The sequence below is a fragment of the Chiloscyllium plagiosum genome, unplaced genomic scaffold, assembly GCF_037043375.1.
Source record: "Chiloscyllium plagiosum isolate Xiang-an unplaced genomic scaffold, Cpla_swu_hap1 HiC_scaffold_1, whole genome shotgun sequence".
NCBI lineage: Eukaryota > Metazoa > Chordata > Chondrichthyes > Orectolobiformes > Hemiscylliidae > Chiloscyllium > Chiloscyllium plagiosum.
The window spans coordinates 130,867,768-130,892,120 of record NW_028270139.1 but is presented as its reverse complement, the minus strand read 5'-3'; the positions used below and the strand labels follow the sequence as shown (position 1 = coordinate 130,892,120).

At 40.4% G+C, this 24,353-nt stretch overlaps 2 protein-coding genes across 5 annotated transcripts in view; one reads left to right on the top strand and one right to left on the bottom strand.

Moving 5' to 3' along the window:
* The window catches only part of LOC148152214 (uncharacterized), a 34,454-nt gene extending 29,348 nt beyond the window's left edge, over positions 1-5,106 (top strand). Inside the window, exon 4 of the mRNA XM_087990730.1 lies at positions 4,972-5,106. Within this exon, the coding sequence (XP_087846856.1) occupies positions 4,972-5,020 (49 nt within the window). The 3' untranslated portion in view covers positions 5,021-5,106. The remainder of the gene's footprint in view (positions 1-4,971) is intronic.
* The window catches only part of myo5b (myosin VB), a 274,037-nt gene continuing 254,482 nt past the window's right edge, over positions 4,799-24,353 (bottom strand). For all 4 annotated transcript variants that reach the window (XM_087990689.1, XM_087990700.1, XM_087990695.1 and 1 more), the window contains 4 exons: positions 17,304-17,589; positions 15,384-15,558; positions 14,101-14,181; positions 4,799-7,253 (listed from right to left, as the gene is read on the bottom strand). In XM_087990689.1, coding sequence (XP_087846815.1) covers positions 7,101-7,253; positions 14,101-14,181; positions 15,384-15,558; positions 17,304-17,589 — 695 coding nt within the window. In that variant the 3' untranslated portion in view covers positions 4,799-7,100. The remainder of the gene's footprint in view (positions 7,254-14,100; positions 14,182-15,383; positions 15,559-17,303; positions 17,590-24,353) is intronic.

Here is a 24,353-nt window from a genome sequence, read left to right as displayed (position 1 = left end):
ACATAAGTTAGTTTGATCTTAGATTAGGATAAAAGGTCGGCACAACATAAAGGGCTGAAGGGCCTGTACTGTGCTGTAATATTTTATGTTCTATATAATAGTATAGTTTAGTCCTAGCCTCTGTACTTGAAAGTGTCAATTCCACTGCTTGTAATTTGCCTTTTTCTTTTGTTTTCTGGTGATATATTCAATTTTCTGTTTTAATAAATGCAGAGATTCTTTTGCCCTGAAACACCTGTTTACTGCCTTCTTCATTTCACATTCCCTATATAGGTCGTGTCAGAACCAGGGATTGGGGTGGCTGGGCTGGGGGGAGAGGGGGGTGGTGATTCAAACCACCTAAAAATTAGCAAATTACTGATTGCGCACCAGAAATCCTAGAGAACAAAAGTTGGAAGACTGCATTCTTGCTCTAGTCCTATCCAATCTTGCAGTTAAGCTTGCTGCTTTTGTGCATCTCAGTTAGAAAGTTATAATTTCAAGTTCCGTTCATAATCAAGGCTAATACTTCCACCTAACTGAGGAAATGCTGCATCAGAGATGCCAATTTTTGGATAAAACAGTAAATTGAGACAGCTAGATGTAAAACAAAAGATTTCAATACAGGTTGCTATGTTGCTGTAGCTGTTGGCTTGTACATTATGGCCACAAAGTAAGCAGAATAATTTTAGAACACCATTAGCCATTCTATTTGTGGATCTGAACTCACTTTGAGGAGTTCCAGATTATAAATGGGTTGCCAATTTTATCAGTTGTTTACTAAGAAATTCTTGCAACATGGTATCAACTGTTCAAATACTGCAACAACGTATCCATGTCATGATAATACATCCTTGGGAGATGATCAATCGGTGAAAACTTGTGGGAGTGAGAGTGGGTGGCAATCTTCATACAATAGTAGAGGAGTTAACTTGCTGTCAGAGTATTATGACACTACTATTGATAGGACAACATATCCTGTGACTCATTTACTGTCGTTGTTGTGAATTCTTACATTACATTGACACTGAAATGTGTTAATCTAAAACTGTAATCATCAATCTTTGAGTAAAAAAATTGTTAAAAATATAATGTTATGTGCACTTTGAATATGCCTTTATTTGAATAGTTACTCTGAACTTATATTGAGCGTTACAGCAGCTGGATTTCCAACTTAGTGAAACAAGTACTGATAGCACATCTAAAGAAATCACCATTTGATTACATTTCAACCACTTTTAAGTTTTAACCACCCTGACAGCAAAATTTATTTCCCAATTTGTACTATTTTTATCTAAGATGATTACAGAATTATAGATTGGTATAGCACAGGTGGTGTCTATTGGCTTGCTCTTTTCAGGGAAATACAATTAGTCCCATCGTCTGCCTCCATTTTCCACCCCGAACTATAAAGCATTCTAAACCCAACCACTCATTCAATTAAAAAAAACTCCTTTGCCAATCACCTTAAATTTGTGTCCTCAGATTATCAACCAATCAGCTACTGGAAATGCTTTATTTAAAACTTTGAATGAAAAATAAGCACTACTGCAATTAGGCGGTAGTGTGGGGGCTAAAACAAAAAATAAACAGGAGATCCCTACCCTTCAATGTTTGATCACACAGCATTGCCTTTTGTGTAGGGCACTGCTTGTCACTGGCCACTTGGGTGAAAAAAGAAAAAAAAGAGAAAAAAAAATAAAACTTTGAATGATTTAGACCTTTCCCTTAAATCTTTTTATCTTTGGCTGCTTTAAGCAGAACAAAACAATCTTCTCTTCTCTACTCTTTTCATTCATTCCTCATCTGTGGAACTATGCTAGCAATATTCTTCCATACCCTTTGAAAGGAACATGCAAGTAGAAATGTATCCAAGATTGGAGGTCAACATAAATAAAATAGAATTTTAAAATTATATTCAAAATTCTTTATTTGACATTACTGTTTTTCCATTTTAAAGTATCTGTTATAATAAAGCATGTAGTTTACAGTTTTTCAAAATGTAAAAATTACTTTGATCAGAATATTCATCATTGATCTTTTACATTTTACTATTTATTGGTTGCACATTACTTTATTACAGTCTTAATCATGATAAGCATTTAATAATTCACTTAACAGCAGTACATTATTATTGACCAATAATCAGCCAACTTTGTACCAATAGTTACCAATACTGGTGATAGAAATCTTGGAAGGAGGGATGACTATGTTTTTTGACTAACAATTTTTTTTAAAAATCAAAGTTGTGCAAAAAATGACAAAAATATCATGAACGGTAATAAAGTTGACCTTATAAATGTTCCCATGGATATATTTTTTTTCCTATGCATTTGGAGTCATCAAGGAAGGGAGAAGTGATTCTTCCTCTTCAATCCTTATTATATAAACATCCTAATCATCCAACAACCCAAACAAATGCATATTGACCAGTAAACTTAATATACTTGAAAACTGATCAATATAAAAAGCTGATAAATTACTGTACAGTTATATTAAGTCCTCTACCAGTTTTATGTATGCAAGGCTAAAAAATGAATATGCCTGTTGTTGTTTACAGTGCATCACCAATTGCAAATTTTAAATCTATTAATGCAATATGTAAATTCTCAATTTTACATTAAGATAAATGGAGCAATCTGAAAATATTCACTTAATTCTGAAATTCCACTACATCTGATGAATCCAAAAACTCCAGAGTCTAATGCCTAAACCTCAGACTTAGTTATTGATGCCAAACTTTGTGCACATTGTGAATTACATAAAAACTTTGAAAAGTGTATTTTAGAGACTCTCTCTTTAGGAATTTCTCATTGCAGATACAGTGTAATGATATAAATACTGATTAAATAGGGCATCATAACTCTGATGCCACCTGGTTCTTCCTCTTCAAGTACAAAAGTGTGACATTTTAACAAAGATATTGAGCCTTTAAAAGAATATCTTCTGGGAAGTGTCAGCAGCCTAAAGTTGTAAAAATCTGATCCACCACTGTTAAAACATTCCAAGTGCATGAGAACAAATATAATAGTTAATTCATTTCATCATGTTCATTTTGAAGTATTGAGCTAGATGGGTCCTTGTGGTTTATTTATTGGCCAGGATTTTTAGGATGGTGAGGTTCCCCTTCCCACCACTTGAAGAGTCAGTGTTGCCAACACTGCTCCAAGGAATAGTAATTGCTCGAAGATTGGACTTCCACCCCTCATACAGGAGAAAGTGTCAGCAGCAGCAAAAGCTGCAGCGGACAGGAATGGGACTACAAGCAGTCTCTGGATTTTAAGTCCCAAGAATCCAGCACCAAATAAGTGTAAGGTTTTGGGGTAGATAGCAGACATAATGCTCAGGGTGGGGTCAGCAGAAAGGGGTCAGCAGAAAGGGGTCAAGGATGGTGAGGGGTGTGTTTGGTTTTGTGTGTGTGTGGAGATGTAAATTTCTGCCCCTGTATTTGTTTAGATCTTTTCCAGCTTCAAGTTGTTAAGGAAACAAATACATATGGAATAAAATTAAGTAAACTTGAAATGATTATCTCACAATTTCCACATCATCATATCCCCAAGTATTACTTCAGTGGAATGTCCTGGTCATGTGTCTCATTATATCCAACATTCAAACAACTTCAAAAATCATTCAGAAGTAATACTGAAGCACATTATTTAAATCAATGGTTGTACTTGGAGGGAAGACTTTACAATGAAAGTACTCAATCTCCATGTTGGATCATCTGGTGAAAGGGCACTGAAAGCTCCTTGAGGTCTTTAATAGCCAGTGATACATCATCATGATCAGCCTGACATGTGGCAGGGGGAGGGGGTGGCCTGTGTGTTTATGACTATCACATTTTATGATTACAATTAAATATGCAGGGCTTTAATACCATTGTATTTGTAGCATGCCTCAATTGGTATTCTAACTTGAAATACTTTCCTAGAAATAGAAGGACTTAAATTTAAGGTGAGATGATTAAATGAGAGTGAAGTATATCAAAAGCAATGGAACAGCTAAGCTGCTTTGTCTTTTTGTCCAAAGAAATGTCTATATAATCTGATACCTTCTAATAATTAAGCCATTTAGCCTAGCTCTGCTTGTTTTTCAGAAACAACCAATCCAAATAATCCTACTTTCTTCCTCTAACAATTGGCCATACTTTTTTTCTTTTTAAGTATATTTCCAATTCCTTTTTGAGAGCTGCTATTGAATCTTCTCTCACCACCTTTTTTGATAGCCCAGTTCAGATCATAATTCATTGAATTATTCTCAGAAAGGATCAATGCCAATGCTTCACTACATGGCCTTTCACCATGTGTTAGCTCAGATCATGAAAGAACAAAACTAATTGACAGTAAAGGGTATCTCTTCCACACACTTTATGACTGAGCTCACTGACTATTACCAAGACAAAATCAAGCTGAGTGTTCACTCTTCTAGTACCTCCACTGTCTTTGGTTGAGTCTGTCTAACTCAGTAACTCAGAGATTGAACATGATCTCGATCAGTGTGGCAGATGGTGCAGTTACCCAACTAGTCATCATGAGAACTCCAATTTATTTCTACAATAAGTGAGTCATGTTGCTGGCAAGCCATGGCGCAGCAGTCAGATTTTGAACAATATAATTACTGTCCTTGGCAGAACTGTCTTTAATTGCTACTTTTGTACTTAATTCTTCTCTTTTGACCATATCAGAGCATAATGTTGAAACTGCATCAGTTTCTCATGCATCTTAATCAAGTATTTGTTGTAGTTATATAGGTTATATGCCTCAATCCTATTTTAATTCCAGGAATCCAAATAAAAAATGAATGACTTTTTTCAACCATCTGACCATCTGGATTAAAAATTTATTAAAGAAAAATTACACCAATCTATCAGAGAAATGTAACATTCTATTAACGTACATTCTGTGTCATAACCATAGTTGTTTTAAATACAGTGCTTGCTAACAGGGTGGTTTAAAACTTTCCCACTTCACTGTTTCCATTTCATTTCTCTAGGATGAAGATAAGAACATCATGTGAGAAAAAAAACAGGAAGAGAAGATGATGCATTTGAGGATCTGATGTCTTGCTTGTATTTATGTATTGCGTGGACACACTGGAATTTCTATTGGAACAGCAAACTTAGATTCACACGATGCAGATCAGTGAAAAGGGAGAAAGTAAGTTAATTTTCATCATTTAGAACCAAATTAGCAATGTTGCTCATACTGATGTGTAAAATAAAATTAACATATGGCAATTGTATTTGTCATAATATCAAGAATATTTGTTATTCTTATAAGTTATTACTCTGACTGCTAAATAGAAGTTTGTGATTGAAAGTATCTATACATCAAATCAATGACAGATTAATTCCAACATTCACTTCTGAAGCCTTGAAATTCAAATTTCGGCCAACAGAGGTTACAGGCACATGCAGTCTACATATTCAAGGGAGACAGAGAGGGAGGTATAAATCCAAAAGGTAATTTACCATTAACAACAAGTAATCTAAATCAAAATGTTTGCTGGATTTAGATATTCAGTGAGGTTCTGTTGTATCAGCATTGGAAGACTAATTGTGTACTTCTGTGATGCATCAGAATGTTCACATTTTATAATTAATGAACATTATTTTCAATGAGTTCAAGTTCCTGCAAAGTATAATCCCCCAATAAGTATAAAACTAGTTCATTTTTTATCCACAAGTAGTAAGAACACCAGGAATATTGTGCTGTTATAATCTTATAGAATAGAATCCCTACTGTGTGGGAACAGGCTCTTCGGTCCAACAAGTCCACACCAACCATCTGAAGGGTATCCAACCCAGACCCATTCCGCTTCCCTGTTATTCTACATTTACCCCTGACTAATGCACCTAAACTACACATCCCTGAACAGTATGGACAGTCTAGCATGGCCAATTCACCTAACCTGCACATCTTTGGATTGTGGGAGAAAACCCATGCAGACACTGGGGTAATGTGCAAACTCCACACCGTCACCTGAAGCTGGAATTGATCCTGGGTTCCTGGTGCTCTGAGGCAATGGTGCTAACCACCGGGCCACTGTGCTGCCCATCTTAATGATTAAACCATTTAGATATCAATTGGACACAGTACAATTTTGGCTATGGTTAAATGTCATTGTTTCAAGGGGTTATGCACAGCATTGCCACATATATACTTTGAGAGGCAAATAGATAAAGGTAAAGTTGCCAAAGTCCCAGAGGTTCACAGGGCTTGTTTATCACGAGAGAGAGAAATGACTGGTGGGTGAGTTTAATCTGAGAGTTACCATGCCTCAGGTGAGGGGCAAGGTCGAGAAGTTTGGACCTTAGTGGTGACCTCAGCTATTATAGGAATTGAACCCATGGTGTCGGCATCACTGAGCTGACCAACTCTTAAGGAGTCAAATACAATACAAAGCTAAGCTGATCTTCATTTAGGAGTCAAGTCCACAATGTAAGTGCGCACCAACTAGCTCAAAATCTCTCTCGGTCCAAGAATCAAAGAAGCAGGGATAGGAGCAGTGTAATTAACAACTGAAATAATAAATTACACAACTCTTAAAACAAGCCCACGGCTATGGTTGCAGCAAGGATAAGGAATTATTTATGCGTCTAGCAGAAAGGTGATACCAGTTCCAAACTAGGTACACACACTGAACAGAATCAAAGCCCCTTCTTGTTTGTATTTTCCAGTCATTTTCTTTTATCTGTACTGTACATTATTTACCTATAATGTTCCCACTCTGACTATAAATGCAAAAGAAAGATTCCACTTCATGCTTCAACTTTGCAAAGAAGCATAATGAAAACAGATTTGTTAAATATTCAAAAAGCACATGAATCCCAGTACTTTCTTTTTGTTACAAATACACTATTCATGAAAACATCACCTTTGATTTTTTTCTTTAAACATCTGACACAATAAATAGTCATCGGTTAGCTGTTCCTGCTGACTGCATCTCAAATGGCCTCTTGGAGACATTTTTTGTAGTGGTGCTCGATCATTTTTGTTTCTTTTTGAACAGGTCTTGTGCAATTATTTCTCTCCATAATAACTTTTGATTGAAAGACATCAATTATCCAAGATCCTGCAATCTTCTCTCTCCATTCCTCCTTTCACATATACAACTTTGTTCTATACTCTATTGAGGAAAGTTAAGTTCAAATTTGCTGGGATGTGAATGGTATCCAGGTTGAGTGCAGAAGGGTTGTACGGAAAGATTACAGGAAACATGTGTTTGAAGTCCATTAAAAGTTGAGGCGGTTCATTGCGGTCTTGTAAACAGGACTATGTGAAGAAAAAAAAAAATAAATACAAAAGTTAAAATGTATTTAGATCCATCTTCCGTTTGTGGCTTATTCTGAGATTATTTATAGAGTCAGTACAGCAGACCCTTCAATCCAACTAGTCCACACCAACCATATTCCCAAACCAATCTAATCCCACTTGCCTGCATTTGGCCCATATCCCTCCAAACCATTCACTTATCCAAATGTCTTTTAAATGTTGAAATTGTGCCTGTATCTATTATGAAGTTGAAGGCTTGTACTGTATCCTTAAGAGAGTGTGAATACTGTTCTGAACTGAAAGCTTACAAGCACCTGTGATATGGACTGGAAAAATTGAAAATATGTAACATTTGACTGTGAAATTTATACCCAAGTTGGTTGGCGTTTTGTCAACAATTACAATGCAACTGGTTTAAAATTATGCCCCAGGATCCTAAAACCTAATTGAGTTTGAATTTATTGTTTTGCCAACATTGAACCTTGGGATATAAAAATGCAGAGAGAGAGAGAGAGAGCCAAGAAATTAGGAAACACTATCAAAGGTATCTTTTCAGATGAAACATATTCGCAGTAAAAAGAAAGGAGACAACTCAGAGATCTTCAGCCGGAAGAAGAAAGACACCAAAGATGACAGCCACTATGTGGCTTTGAAATTATGTTGATGTGATTTTAATAAGTGTCTTACTGGAACAGAATTGGAGGCAGGTAATAAGCACTTAAGAGAAAGGGGCCTGAGAGTTGTGAATAGTTGTAGTTTAATGTTCACTTTTAGAGTTGAAGAAAACATTTTCTTTAAATAGTGGAATTTTGAAGTTCTCTGTCACTCATTTTAATAGATTATGAGGAGAGGTGAGATTTTCTGGGTGTTTGGTTTAATTAACAAGGATTCATTACCACACCGTAACACATCCACCACTTCCTTTGGCAGTTTATTCCACATATGAATCACTCTGTGTAAAAAAAAAAGTTGTCCCTTATGTCTTTTTCAAAACCTTTCTGCCTCTCCTTAAAAATATGCCCCCTAGTTTTGAACTCCCCTCCCCTAGGGAACAGACCCTTGCTATTCACCTTATCTATGCCCCTCATGATTTTATCTAACTCAATAAGATCACCCCTCAATCTCTTATGTTCCAGTGAGAAAAGTCCCTGCCAATCTTTATAACTCAAACCCTCCATCCCTGGCAACATGCTGAGAAATCTTTTCTGAACCTCTCCAATTTAATAATTCCTAGTGGAATATATGTGACCAATATGTGGAGGAACCAACTAGAGAGCAGGCCATCTTAGACTGAGTACTGTGTAATGAGAAAGGAATCATTTCCAATCTAGCTGTGCGAGACCTCTTGGGGATGAGCGACCATAATATGATAGAATTTTTTAAAAATCAAATTCAAGAGTGAGGTAGTTGATTCTGAGACTAGGGTGCTGAATCTCCATAGTTTCCTTTATTAAGATATGAGGCATGAGTTGGCCTTGATAGATTGTGGAGAGTTACTTAAAGGGATGACAGTGGATAGGCAATGACAAACGTTCAAGGAACGCATGGGTGAACTACAACAACTGTATATCCTTGTCTGGCATAAAAGTAAAATGGATAAGAGGGCCAAAATTAGATTCAAGGAAAGAGGATACAGAGTGGCCAAGAAAAATATTAGGTCTGAGGACTGGGAGCAGTTTAGAATTCAGCAAAGAAGGATAAGGGATTGATTAAGAAGGGGAAAAATACAGTCTAAAAGTAAGCTTGCAAGGAACAAAGATTGACATTTAGAGTTGCTATAAGTATGTGAAAGAGATTGAAGACAAATGTAGGTCCCCTACAGACTGAAATGGGAGAATGCACAATAGGGGACAAAGAAATATCTGAGCAACTGAATATACACTTTGGTTCTGTCTTCACAAAAAAGGACATCAGAAATGCTGAAGAATGCAAGATTTCGTGAGAGGGAAGAACTGAGGAAGACCAATATTAGTAGAGAAATGGTGCTGGGAAAATTGAGGGGATTGAAGGCGGATACATCCTCAGGGCCTGATAATCTATGTCCCAAATTACTTAAGAAAGTAGCTCTAGAAATGGTGGATGTATTGGTGGTTATCATCCAGGATTCTATAGACTCTGGTACAGTCCCTGAAGATTGGCGGGTAGCTAGTATTAGTTCAATATTCAAAAAGGGAGGTAGAGAGAAACCAGGGAATTATAGACCAGGAGACCTAATATTGGTAGTGGGGAAAATTTTCAAATCCATTATCAAGGACATTATAGTGGAACATTTAGAAAGCAGTGGCCAGGATCAGACAGAGTCAGCATGCATTTATGAAGGGGAAATCATGCTTAACAAATCTGTTGGAATTCTACGAAGTTGACAAGTAGTGAAGTTGACAAGGGGGAGCCAGTCAGTGTGTTATATTTGGACTTTCAGAAAGCATTTGAAAGTCCCGCACAAGAGGTTATTGTGCAAGATAAAGCACATGGAACTGGGGTAAGTGTATTGAGATGCATAGAAAACTGGTTGCCACAGAGGAAACAGAGTAGGGATTAATGGGTCCTTTTCAAATTGGCAGACAGTAACTAGTGGGGTGCCACAGGGATTGGTGCTAGGACCCCAGCTACTAACTATATATACTAATGATTTAGATGAGGGAACAAAATATAAAATCTCAAAGTTTGCAGATAATACCAAGTTAGGTGGGAGGATGAACTGTAACGAGGATGCAGAGATCCTTCAGCAGGATCTCGTCAGGTTCGGTGAGTGGGCAAACCATGGGCATATGCAGTATAATTTGGATAAATGTGAAGTTATTCATATGGAAGCAAAAACAAGGCGGCAGATTACTAACCGAATGGCTGTAAATTGGGAGGGGGGAGTTTGCAGCAGGACCTGGGTGTCCTTGTGTACCATTCGCTGAAGGTAGATATGTAGATGCAGCAGCTGGTAAAGAAGGCAAATGGTATATTGGCTTTTATTGTGAGAGGTTGAATATAGAAGCAGGGATGCATTGTTGCAGTTATACAGGGCCTTGGTGAGGCCACACTGAGAATACAGTGTGCAGTTTTGCTCTCCTTTTCTGAAGGAGGAAGCTCTTGCTCTTGCGGAAGCTCCGCAAAGGTTTACCAGGTTGATTCCGGGGATGGCAGTACTGATGTATAAAGGAGAGATTGACTAGATTAGGATAATTTTTGGTGAAGTTCAAATGCATGAGGGGGGATCTCAGATAGACTTATAAAATTCTAACAGGACGAGACTCCCAATCGTGGGTGCATCTAGAACCAGGGTCATAGTCTGAGGATTTGGGCTAGACCGTTTAGAATGGAGACGAGGAGGCATTTCTTCACCCAGAGAAGTGAGCCTGTGGAATTCATTACCACATGAAATGGTTGATGCCAAAAGGCAGCTACATCTAGCACTTTGGGCGAATGGGTTCAAGGTTATGAGCATAAAACAGGATTAGGCTATTGAGTTGGATGGTCAGCCATGATTGTGATGAATGGCGGAGCAGGCTTGAGGTGCCAAACAGATTCCTCCTGCTCGTTTGTTTTCATAGTACTGTATGTAGTACTCCAGAAGAGGTCTCGCCAACATCCTGTACAACCTCAACATGATGTCCCAATTCTTAAATTCATAGGTTTGAGCAATGTAGGCAAGCATGCTAAATGCCTTCTTAACCAGCCTGTCTACATGTGACACAAATTTCAAAAGAATTATATACCTGAACCCCTAGAACACTCTACAACACTACCCAAGGTCCTATAGTATAAGACTTGCCCGGTTTGTTTTACCAAAATGCAATACCTCGTATTTATCCAAATTGAACTCCATTTGCCATACCTCAGGCCATTGATGCAATTGATGAAGATCTCTGTCATCTTAGATACCCTTCTTCACTGTCTATTATACAACCAATTTTGGTGTCATCCACAAACTTATTAACCATGCCTCCTAAATTTCCATCCAAATCATTCTTATAAAAGACAAACAAAAGTGGACCCATTTAATGGTTAGCAGACTATTATTTGTCACGAAGCAAAATACTTGCTCCCATCTGGACAATAAGTCCATTAAGTAGGCCATTCCTGCAGCACCTCTGCCCTGCTGTCACTCACCAAAATGCACAGTGCCACATGCTGGGCTGGATCTTCAGTTTGAGTACCTTTGGCTCATGATTAAATCTAGCAGCAGCAAGACGAGGCTGTAAGTGGCCTATAGCAAGTGGCCTTTCCAGTCCCTCCCTTGTCGATCATATAATTGTGGCAGAGCAGGTAGGTAAATGACAGACATAGCACTTGTGGAACTTTATAGGAATCCCTGTCAACCAATCCTCCCCAGAGAGCTATAAAAATCTAGTGAGGAGAAAGTGAGGTCTGCAGATGCTGGAGATCAGAGATGGAAATGTGTTGCTGGAAAAGCACAGCAGGTCAGGCAGCATCTAGGGAACAGGAGAATCGACCTTTCCTGAAGGGCTAATGCCCGAAACGTCGATTCTCCTGTTCCCTAGATGCTGCCTGACCTGCTGTGCTTTTCCAGCAACACATTTCCATCTATAAAAATCTAGTCCCATGAAACTGATGGATTGTTGTAAAATTTCAACGTCTTTTAAAGAAGGCATCCTTTATTGTTCAGTCTTATATAATTCTAGTCCATACTGATATAGTGACTCTTAAAATTTCTAGGAGAAAGCGAGGAGTGCAGATGCTGAAGATCAGAGCTGAAAAAGTGTTGGTGGAAAAGCGCAGCAGGTCAGGCAGCATCCAGGGAGCAGGAGAATCGACATTTCAGGTATGAGCCCTTCTTCAGGAACCATTCCTGAAGGACTCATGCCCGAAACATCGATTCTCCTGCTCCTTGGATGCTGCCTGACCTGCTGCGCTTTTCCAGCAACACTTTTTCAGCTCTTAAAATTTCTAATAGCCAATACATAAGACATAGTAACAGGAATTAGGCCATTCACCCCATCAAGTCTGCTCTGCGATTCAGTCATTGCTGATAAGTTTGTCAACCCCATTCTACCACTTTCTCCCCATAACCCTTGATCCCTCTTTTGTTTTGAACGATGTGCTAGCATTCTCTGGTTAGATGGTCTTCCTCCTGCCCATCACTGCGGATGATCTTCCACCACACCCTTCACGTCAATGCTGACTGCAAAGTCCACTCTCAGAATGTAAATGAGCGGTGTCTTTGCATGACATGATTGCACACTCTTCCTCCTACTTATCACTGTGGATCTTCTCCCACAATACACTTCACACCCTTGCTGACTGCATAGTTAGGTTATTAAGTTTATGAAGACCAACTGAGGAATTTACAAGGCAAGGATATGGGTAGAATTTTGAGATATAGGTGCAGACTGGATTTTTTTGACTGGACTCTGTGTACTTAAGTACTCTTACCTTCTTATTAGAAGACACTGAAAGCAAGTTTCCCTGAAGCATATTATTAAGGAAGTAATAGCAGAACATTTGGAAAAATCATAGTCCAATGAAACAGATTATTGGCTTGTGAAATGGAAATCATATCTGACTTTATTTGAGTCTTAGCTAGAGTGAACAGAGGGAGATATATTGGATTTGGACTTCCAGAAGGTATTCAACAAGGTTCCTCACAAAAGTTCAGTCATAACATAAGATTCCATAATGGTGGGGGATAGTATATTGACATGGATAGAGAATCAGCTAAATTGTTAAGAAAAAGGTCAGTGGGGATAAGCAGCTCTTTTTCAGGTTGGCGACCTAGGACCAGTGGGTTTTCACAGGGATCAGTGCCGGGTCTGCAATTGTTTCCAATATATATCTTAATGAATTGAAGAAAGGAAGTGAATGTACTGTAGCCACATTTTCAGATGACAAAAATAGGTGGAAGCCAGGTGCAAGAGGAACACAAACAGTTTGCAAAGAGATATTGATAGGTTAAGTAAGTGGACAAAATGCTGGCAAAAGCTGGCAGTATAATGCAGGAAAACGTGAATTTGTTCATTTTGGAAAGGAGAACAAAAGAATGGTATGTTATTTAAATTCAAAAAACTACAGAAAGCTGCAACACAAAGGGCCTTGGAGGTATTTGTGCATGAAACACAAAGCTGGCACAGAAGTGCAGCAGGGAATCAGAAAGGCTAAAGGATTTATTTCAAGGGGATTGGGGTACAAGAGTAGAGAAGTTTTCCTACAACTGTAAAAGGTGCTTAAGACCAATATATGACATTGCGAGCAGTTTTGGTCCCCTTATTTAAGGCAAGATTATCATTTCATTGAAAGCTGTCCAAAGAAAGTTCACAAGGATGATCAGAGTCTAATGAACAAATAGGTTGGGGTTCTACTCACTGGAGTTTAGAAAGGTGATCTCATCTAAACAAACTGGATTCTTAAGGGACTTGACAGGTTAAATGCTGAAAGGGTGTTTCCCCTTATAGGAGAGTCTAGGACCAGAGGGTATAGTTTCAGACTAAAGGGGCACCAATTTAAGGCTGAAATTAGGAGGAATTTCTTCTCTCAGAGGGTTCTCTCTCTTTGGAACTCCTTTCCGCAGAGAGCCGAGAGGCAGAATCTTTAAGTCTGAGATAGATAGATTCTTGATCAATCAGGGAAATCAAAGGTTATTTAGAATACGAAGGAAAGTCGATGAGGGATGTCGGATCAGCCACGATCCTATTGAAAAGGGCAGAATTACCTACTCTTGTTCCTATTTCTTATGGTCTTATTCCTTTACCTATTGAACTGTAGGATCAACAGGCGTGAAAGTAAAAATTAGTGCATTTCTTAGGAATGGAATGTGGAAAATGAACAAAATGTGTATAAATGTGACTGATTTCATTTAAACAAAGTAGCACTCATTTTTATGGGCTGAGGAGGAACTTACCTGAATGTTTCTAATGAACGCTACTGTTACACGTTCTTCAAATTCATTCACTGGTGTGTAGAGGTTTAAAATCTTGACAATCTATTGTTGAAAAAATAGAATAGACGCAGAATTTGATATGCAATTGAGAAAAACCTGACAAAGGTCGCAGTGTTCAGACAAGATATTTACTAAGTTATCTAGCAATGGTCAGAGATGCTGCAATCGGAGCCTCAAAGGGCCTGGACAAACCATCAAGCAGAGTTCCTGATTTTGATTGCAATCCAAATCATTCCTTTTAGAAAATACACTTATATGAAGGCACCACAGTTGAATAGCATGTTGAGACTCTGTCGAGGCACTGGAGGTTATCTGTACTCCAGTGTCCAGCAGATTTCAGGAGAAGACAGGATGATTACAAATGTTGTTTAGCAGCAAAACCTTGGACACAAACTTGTTTGTATAAGGTGCAAAGGGCAGTTTCACTCCAGATTATAAACTATTCCAAACCCCAGTAGGGAAATGTGTTGATGAGAAAAATACCAAAGTTAGCACAACTGCAAGTGCATGACATAACTGCAGTGTGACATATCTGTCAGATTGCTTTAAACATGAGGCAATATATAAATTAAAACAGATTGCACGAAGAAATTACAATTTGTCACAATTAGAGCGTAAAAACTTCATTAAAATATTGAATTGAATGTGATGCATTCAGGTACCTTTTTCTCTAAACCAATTGGCGACAAAAGGAAGGAATCATTGGATGTATCTGGCAGGTTGATTTTTCTCAGGTCTTAATTGGAGGCATGAGAATATTGAAACAAAATGGTGGAAACTCTCAACAGGTTTGGCAATATGTTTTGAGAGAGCAAGATTCTGACTGTTGGGAGAAATCTTCTGACCTTTCTATTTTGAAGCTGATTAACTCAGTTTCTCCACTGATGCTCCAGACCTGCTGAATATTTACAGCACTTTCCATTCCATTTTTATTTCATATTTATAGCATCTGCAGTATTTTGCTTTAGTGTATGTGTCATTTGGACACAGGTTGAATTTTGATTGATCTTACATTGAAAATTAACTTGAATGTATTTATTAGTTTGTAATCCGCCTCACACATTGACTAACATCTTACTGCCATCCGACATTCTGACATGATTGTTAGCAGATATCAGTAACTTTGCATAATCGGAATAAGACTATGGCTCTAAGACATTACTAACTACTGAAAAATCTTAAGTAGAATTTGCTCAAAGGTTGATTTCTCTGCCATCACTATAAAATAGCTAAAGGTCACTTACCTGCTGTGGGCTAAGATCTGTACACATTGAACAGATGGCTGCAGCATCATCACTTGTTTTCTTCTTCACTTGAAGTAGCTGAGCTGCCTGGATTAGAGGCTCCATTGTCTTCATGGTCCCACTCTGATGTAAATTTTTTCCTCTGAGCCACTCTTCTAACTGACTAATGTTGTACCTCCACAAACATCAAAACATAATATTAGAAAGTAGACAACTTCTACACCAAAGGCCAGCCTTAAGGAAACAAACATTAATGGACTTGTGCACTAAAGAAATAAATTGGAATATTTGATGATGATTTTCTGCTCAGCAGAACCATAGCTGCTTAGCAGCAAACGTGGGAATTCAGGAGTTCTTAAATGATATCCTGATAAGGTATAAATGGAAAGAGATCCAAATAGATTCTTTTGTAGAGATTACTGAGCTATTTCAACCTAACATTAACTGTGATGCAGCAGACTATTTGACCTAGCAATATATCCTTCATAGTCTTGTCAACGGCAACAGGTCAACTTACATTTTGCTTGCTAATGGACAACGTGATAGATGAAAAAGATCTTTAGTATTTTCGCAGAACTCTGAAGAGTCTATCTAAAAATCATTTTGTTTATATGGACTAAGTCCCTTTGAAATTTGAATGCATGTGTAAGACCAAAAAAAAATTAAACAAGGCTAAGTGTGTGAGCCATCTGAACTACTGTCAAAAACAAGGCTATACCAGGTCTCCTCACCATCTCTGGTCATTGTTGTATGTGTCAACTCTGCTAGCAAGTTTTGAGAACATTTGTAGTACAGGTTCAGGTTCTGGGTGTAGGTTTGCTCGCTGAGAAAGAAGGTTCGTTTTCAGATGTTTCATCACCATACTAGGTAACATCTTCAGTGGAGCCTTTGGGTGAAGCACTGCTAGTGTTGCCTGCTTTCTATTTATATGTTTGGGTTTCCTTGGGTTGGTGATGTCATTTCCTGTTCTTTTTCTCATGCGGTGGTAAATGGGATCCACGTCAGTGTGTTTGTTGATAAGAGTTCCAGTTGGAATGCCATGCTTCTAGGAACTCTCGTGCATGTCTCTGTTTGGCTTGTCCTAGGATGGATGTGTTGTCCCAGTCGAAGTGGTTTCCTTCTTTATCTGAATGTAGCCCACAAACCCACCAACACACTAAAACAGGAGCTAATGAACTTGAAAGACCCTATACAGAAAACAAACAAAACTAATGTCACTTACAAAATACCGTGCAAGAACGGTAACAAACACTACATAGACAAACAGGCAGAAACCTAGCCACCAGGATACATGAACATCAACTAGCCACAAAACAACATGACCCTCTCTCACTAGTATCCTTATATACAGTTAAGGAAGGACACCACTTAGACTGGGACAACACACCCATCCTAGGACAAGCCAAACAGAGAGATAGGCGAGAATTCCTAGAAGCATGGCATTCCAACTGGAACTCTATCAAGAAACACATTGAGTTAGACCCCATCTACCATCCCCTGAGAAAAAGAGCAAGAAATGATATCACCATAGGAAATGATGTCATCACATGAAATGACATCACCAACTCAAGGAAACCAAAACATATAAATAGAAAGCAGGAAACATCAGCAGTGCTTTGTCCAGAGGCTCAGCTAAGATGTTACCTAGTATGGTGACGAAACATCTGAAAATATCAATTCTGCTTTTGTGGAGTCCTTTGTATATTTTGTTGCGATTGTCAGAGAATTTCTACATTTTGACCAAAAGTCAAGCAATATGCATCTTATCAGAGAAATCCTAAATCTTTGGGAACCAAGAACAAAACACTTCTTTCACAATCGCTCAATTAATTCTGACATTTGGCCATTGCAGTTTGGTTTATGAATTCAAAGATAAAATAACCTCTTGGGGAGGAGACAGTCATTCTCCAGCACTCATACCTGAGCTGCATTCCAGTACTCCACGAGCACACATCCTTTCGCAGGAGCAGATTGTTAAGTGTAACAGCATTGATGATGTAGAAAAGTTGCCGAAAGACCTGCTGGATAATCTCGGGATCCAATCCATGCTCACACATGGTGTTGTTCAACAGGTTAAGCTGGCGTACCATAGCCTCTAGAGTGTAGCTGCTATCTCCATCCACCCGGCTGGAAGAACGTTTCCTGTAGCCCATCGGTTTTACACTGGACAGACCCTGAATGCTCTCATTTTCCAACATTGCCGATACTTGTTAAAACAAAAACAGAATTTGATATAGCTACATGAACTTTATATAATTAAGAAATGATAACAAATAAATAATGATTTTAAAAATTCTCAATGTATTTTCCTCAATGTTCAACAATGTGTGCAGCACAACTTTCTCAGTGGAAGTTGGAAATGACAGTAAATTCAACTTTGTCACATTTGAAGAGCAAACAAAAACAAATTAGAGTAGCTTTAGTCAGAAGTCTGATTGAACTTCACCACTTTTGGGAATTTTTTTCTGGATGAAGTCTTATGCTCATTTAGGGGAAGGATGTCACTAGAATGAACAATGGAGCATTTTTCTATTTCATTTCTATTGCACGATGAATACTGATTACTCCAAGAGGAAGAGAACAGCATGGACAAATTGTGTCAGTGTCACATGACCTGCACGCTGAGTGCAGCTTTGGTGAATCTATCGGTGCTTTTTATGTTTAACTATAAACAGAATATAATCAATGTTGTACAAAAGTTTCACCTTTAAAAGTTTAACAGAAATATTGAAATAAATCTGGAAGTTGTCAACAGAGGCTTCTGGGAAGGTAAGAAGTTTGAGTGGAGAAGGAACCTGAGACACTACACGTGTAGTGTCTCCCACCCTCCTTCCTCCTCTAACTGAACAAAAAAGGTCTCAGTCGGCTGAACAGGTAAGCTACTTAGTGTTCTTGTTTTGGAGACTAAGTGTAGAGTTCTGGCAGCGCAGGCAGTGGAATGTTCCTCCTGCAGGATGTTTGAGGTAGGGGTGACCACCAATGCTCCTGCCGACTTCACCTGCAGGAAGTGCAGCCAGCTCCAGCTCCTCACAGACCGTGTTAGGGAACTGGAGCTGGATGAACTGAGGATTATTCGAGAGGCTGAGAGGGTGATAGATAGAAGCTACAGGGACATAGTTACGCCAGAGAACAGACATAGCTGGGTAACAGTTAGAGGTGGGAAGGGGAGGAAGCAGGCAGTGCAGGGATCCCCTGTGGTCGTTCCCCTCAACAATAAGTATACTGCTTTGGATACTGTTGGGCGGGGGGGCGGGGGGGCGAATGGCCTAGCAGGGGTAAGCTGCAGTGACCGGGTCTCTGACACGAGGTTCGGCTCTGAGGCCCAGAGGGAAAAGGGGAGAGGTGGAGAGTGCTAGTTATAGGAGCCTCTATAGTTGGAGGGACAGACAGGCGGTTCTGTGGACATGGGCGAGACTCTCGGATGGTTTGTTGCCTCCCGGTTGCGAGAGTCCGAAACGTCTCGGACCGTGTCTTCAGAATCCTTAAGGGGGAGGGTGTGCAGCCAGAGGTCGTGGTGCACATTGGCACCAACGTCATAGGTAGGAAGAGGGGTGGGGAGGTTATTCAGGAGCTCAGGGAGTGAGGCTGGAAGCTAAAAGCTAGGACGGACAGAGTCGTCATCTCTGGGTTGTTGCCGGTGCCACGTGACAGTGAGGCAAGGAATAGGGAGAGAGTGCAGTTGAACACGTGGCTGCAGGTATTTGGACAATTGGACTGCATTCTGGGGAATGTGGGACCTGTACAAGCAGGACAGGTTGCACCTGAACCAGAAGGGCACCAATATCCTGGGAGATAGGTTTGCTAGCACTCTTCGGGGGGGGGGGGGGGGGGGGGGGGGTGGGGTTGAAACTAATTTGGCAGGGGGATGGGATCCGGACTTGTAGTCCAGCAAGTAGGTTAGCTGTTTTTCAGCATGTCCAAGAATGTAGGGAGACTGTGGAGAAGGTAATACTGACAGGGAATACTTGCGGACACAGAGATGGGCTCAAGTGCGAATCCTTCAACGCAAGGAGTATCAGAAATAAAGTGGGTGAACTTAAGGCATGGATCGGTACCTGGGACTACGATGTTGTGGCCATCACGGAGACGTGGATAGAAGAGGGACAGGAATGGTTGTTGGAGGTTCCTGGTTACAGATGTTTCAGTAAGATTGGGGGGGATGGTAAAAAAGGAGAGGGGGGTGGCGTTGCTAATTAGAAATGGTATAACAGCTGCAGAAAGGCAGTTTGAGGGGGATCTGCCTTTGGAGGTAGTATGGGCTGAAGTCAGAAATAGGAAAGGTGCAGTCACCTTGTTGGGTGTTTACTATAGGCCCCCCAATAGCAGCAGAGATGTGGAGAAACAGATTGGGAAACAGATTTTGGAAAGGTGCAGAAGCCACAGGGTAGTGGTCATGGGCGATTTCAACTTCCCAAATATTGATCGGAAGCGCTTTAGATCAAGTAGATTGGACGGAGCGGTGTTTGTGCAGTGTGTCCAGGAAGCTTTTCTAACTCAGTATGTAGATTGTCCGACCAGAGGGGAGGCCATATTGGATTTGGTACTTGGTAACAAACTGGGACAAGTGATGGGCTTGTTAGGGGTGAGCATTTTTGTGATGGTGACCACAATTCTGTGACTTTCACCTTGGTTATGGAGAGAGATAGGTGCGTGCAACAGGGCAGGTTTTACAATTGGGGGAAAGGTAAATACGATGCTGCAAGACAGGAGTGAGGAGCATAAATTGGGAGCACAGGCCGCCAGGGAAGGATGTCGTTGAAATGTGGAACTTTTTCAAGGAACAGATACGACATGTCCTTGATATGTATGTACCTGTCAGGCAGGAAAGAGATAGTCGTGTGAGGGAACCTTGGTTGACGAGGGAGGTTGAATGGCTTGGGAGGAGGAGGAAGGAGGCTTACATAAGGTTGAGGAAACAAGGTTCAGACAGAGCGTTGGAGGAATACAGGATAGCCAGGAGGGGGCTGAAGAAAGGGATTAGGAGAGCTAAGAAAGAGCATGAAAAATCTTTGGTGGGTCGGATCAAGGATAACCCCAAGGCCTTTTATGCATATGTGAGAAACATGAGAATGACAAGAACGAGGGTAGGTCTGATCAAGGACAGTAGTGGGAGACTGTGTATTGAGTCGGAAGAGATAGGAGAGGTCTTGAGTGAGTATTCTTCAGTATTTACAAATGAGAGGGACCGTATTGTTGAAGAGGAGAGTATGAAACGTACTGGTAAGCTAGAGGGGATACTTGTTAGGAAAGAAGATGTGTTAGGCATTTTGAAAAACTTGAGGATGGACAGGTTCCCTGGGCCTGACGGGATATATCCTAGGATTATGTGGGAAGCAAGAGATGAAATTGCAGAACCGTTGGCAATGATCTTTTCGTCTTCACTGTCAGTGGGGGTGGTGCCAGGGGACTGGAGAGTGGCGAATGTTGTGCCCCTGTTCAAAAAAAGGGAATAGGGATAACCCCGGGAATTACAGGCCAGTTAGTCTTACTTCGGTGGTAGGCAAAGTAATGGAAAGGGTACTGAGGGATAGGATTTATGAGTATCTGGAAAGACACTGCTTGATTAGGGACAGCCAGCACAGATTTGTGAGGGGTAGGTCTTGCCTTACAAGTCTTATTGAATTCTTTGAGGAGGTGACCAAGCATATGGATGAGGGTAGAGCAGTGGATGTAGTGTACATGAATTTTAGTAAGGCATTTGATAAGGTTCCCCATGATAGGCTTATGCGCCTCCAACCATAACAAGGACAGGACGCCCCTGGTGCTCACCTTCCACCCTACCAACCTTCGCATAAACCAAATCATCCGCCGACATTTCCGCCACCTCCAAAAAGACTCCACCACCAGGGATATATTTCCCTCCCTACCCCTTTCCGCCTTCCGCAAAGACTGTTCCCTCCGTGACTACCTGGTCAGGTCCACGCCACCCTACAACCCACCCTCCCATCCTGGCACCTTCCCCTGCCACCGCAGGGAGGTGGTGTGGGAGCAGGTTTTACAGTTCCTGCGGTGGCAGGGGAAAGTGCCAGGATGGGAGGGTGGGTTGTAGGGGGGCGTGGACCTGACCAGGTAGTCACGGAGGGAATGGTCTTTGTGGAAGGCGGAAAGGGGTGGGGAGGGAAATATATCCCTGGTGGTGGGGTCTGTTTGGAGGTGGCGGAATATGAAGGACTTTTGCCTGAAATGTCGATTTCGAAGCTCCTTGGATGCTGCCTGAACTGCTGTGCTCTTCCAGCACCACTAATCCAGAAGGTGACTTGATAGAGGTTTATAAGATGATCAGAGGAATAGACAGTCAGAGACTTTTTCCCCGGGTACAACAGAGTGTTACAAGGGGACATAAATTTAAGGTGAAGGGTGGAAGGTATAGGGGGGGGAGATGTCAGGGGTAGGTTCTTTACCAGAGAGTGGTGGGGGCATGGAATGCGCTGCCTGTGGGAGTGGCAGAGCCATAATCATTGGTGACCTTTAAGCGGCAATTGGATAGGTACATGGATAGGTGCTTAAGCTAGGACAAATGTTCAGCACAACATCGTGGGCCGAAGGGCCTGTTCTGTGCTGTATTGTTCTATTGTTCTAAATCCACTAGAAAATCTCCACTCAGATAGGTTGATCAGCAAACTAGCATTAGCTAAGTGCAGCTAAATGACTTGATCCAGCCACATTTACTGGAGGGGGTCAATAAATGTATAATATGAGCATCATCTGTGGAATTGTCAATCTTTGTGCATTTTTGCACAAATGGAAGAGTTTTGTGCTGTGAATCTGCACTTGTTAGTAACAGAGTGAAACTGCCTGGCCAAGACCTTGCCTTTCATCAACATTTGAGCTTCATTCACATCAAAACATCAGCAAGAACAAAATGCAGATTAATTACAGAAACTGACTCCCATCCATTAGAAGTTGAGGAAGCTTTAAGAGAAATGCTGAAGTCAACAGTTCAAAGGGATTGAAAAGCAGAAAAAAAGTTATTCCATGATTCTTAAAGATCTAAAGGAAAACAAATTCAGTTCCCTTTGCCTTTAGCAATTTATATATAAAAAAAATTCCCAAGGGTGTCATTTGTACTTGCTCATCATTTTTGTCAATAAAAATCATAAAGCTAGAAAAACAGTACAGGAATATCAAATCATAATGGTCTGAATTTTTTCAGCTACATTGTTCACTGAAGAACACTGGAATATAAAATGCCTTTCATATAGGTATTCATACAACACTTTTCATGGTTCTGAGGGGATTAACCTACTGCATTCCTGTGTGACACAAGCCTTGCTGAGAGTGGGAATGAAAGCGGATGGATTCTGTAATTACCGGCATGTCGTTTTCTCAATCCCATTCTCTTCTATATCCAGCAGGGATACCTAGCTCAGGAACATGTAACTAATTAGGTTCATGAGGTGCCTTGTTAGGCCCACTTAACTAGAATGTTTCTGAGAGGCCTTTCATACCTATTTGGGTGCTGCTGCAGGAGAAGAGCTTCTCTGCATCCAGTAGTGGCCTGGCTGCTGTACCTATTTTTAATTCAAAACTTTAAAAGGATTGGTGAGCAAACATTTCCATATTGAAGTGCCTTCTCCGCTCCCAAATGGTGCTTCCCAGCTCATAAGATGATGGTTTAGGACATGACGGTCAACTCGGAGTTAAAGATCTACCACCTGTCGTTACTTAGAAGCCCCAATCTAGCATGGCACCTCTGCCCCACTTGCTGCAGAGGAAGACAGTGGATTGAAAAGGTGCTCAATTCACTGGGCCTTCTCAGCCAGTTAAGATTTTTGCTTCTTCGATTGCCCTTCCAAACAGTCAGCTTCCAGAAGTCATGGGCATCAGTGACCATCTCCAAATCAGTATTAATGCCTACCATTTTCACATCATTATTGCAGGGTCAGTTACGAGCAAGGTATAGATGACAAGGAGGTGTAACTGAGTTTCCCTGTACAGAAGGACATTGTTGGCATGGCAATGAATGTATGCTGGTGGGATTCGTGTCAAGCTTATATTGTCCAGGTCACTTGACCATACAGCAGCATATTGAGATCGCATGCTTAGGAGACTTCTAGTTTGATGTTCTTAGATTTTTATTATTCCACAGTTTGAGTATAATAGCTGGAGCTTTTGCAAGGTGTGTAGTTTTTGCAAGATTTCAGCAAAACGTGAGATGGTGGTAATTGTGGAGCCTAATTATTTGAATCTATCAATAAACTTCAGTGTCATATTGCCAATGCTAATACATAGTGTTGTGGCAACCATGGCACTTATCTCCCTGACGTGATTGTCAAACCTCTCACTTTACAGACATGACACTGTTTGTTCATCTGCTACTAAAGTGTTCCTTGTTTGGATTATTAGTACAGCAACTCAGAGATTACTGTACCTGTCTTGGACTTCTGGCAAACCAAACTTAACAGCTTTCCATCAGTTCTGGTTTGTAAATAGACACACACTGTACAGGTCATTCTGCTATAATCTGGATCAGTGGTGCTGGAAGAGCACAGCAATTCAGGCAGCATCAGAGGACAGGCTCTGCTGCCTGAATTGCTGTGCTCTTCCAGCACCACTGATCCAGAATCTGGTTTCCAGCATCTGCAGTCATTGTTTTTACATTCTGCTATAATGCACGTTTCGTTAATGCAAATTCGCTCTAACCCGATTGACGAATTGGGGACACTGTTTCTAAAGCACAAAGTCTTAAAGTGTGAAGTGTATGGATTACAATGCTATTCTGGCTCCACTAGTTTATACAGTGCTGCTATTACACAATACTCTTATAACAAGGAATTGCACGACAACGTAATTACTGCGTTATATCAAAACTGATTGTAGTTGACCTGAAGGTATACGACAGCATAACAAGATGCCAGAACACAATCTTGTTTGACCTCACTCTGGATCTCAAAGGTTACTGTGTCACATTTGACCTTATCCATTATATTGCTGGTGCTTCGCATTAATTACTATCCAGTGCAGGCTGCT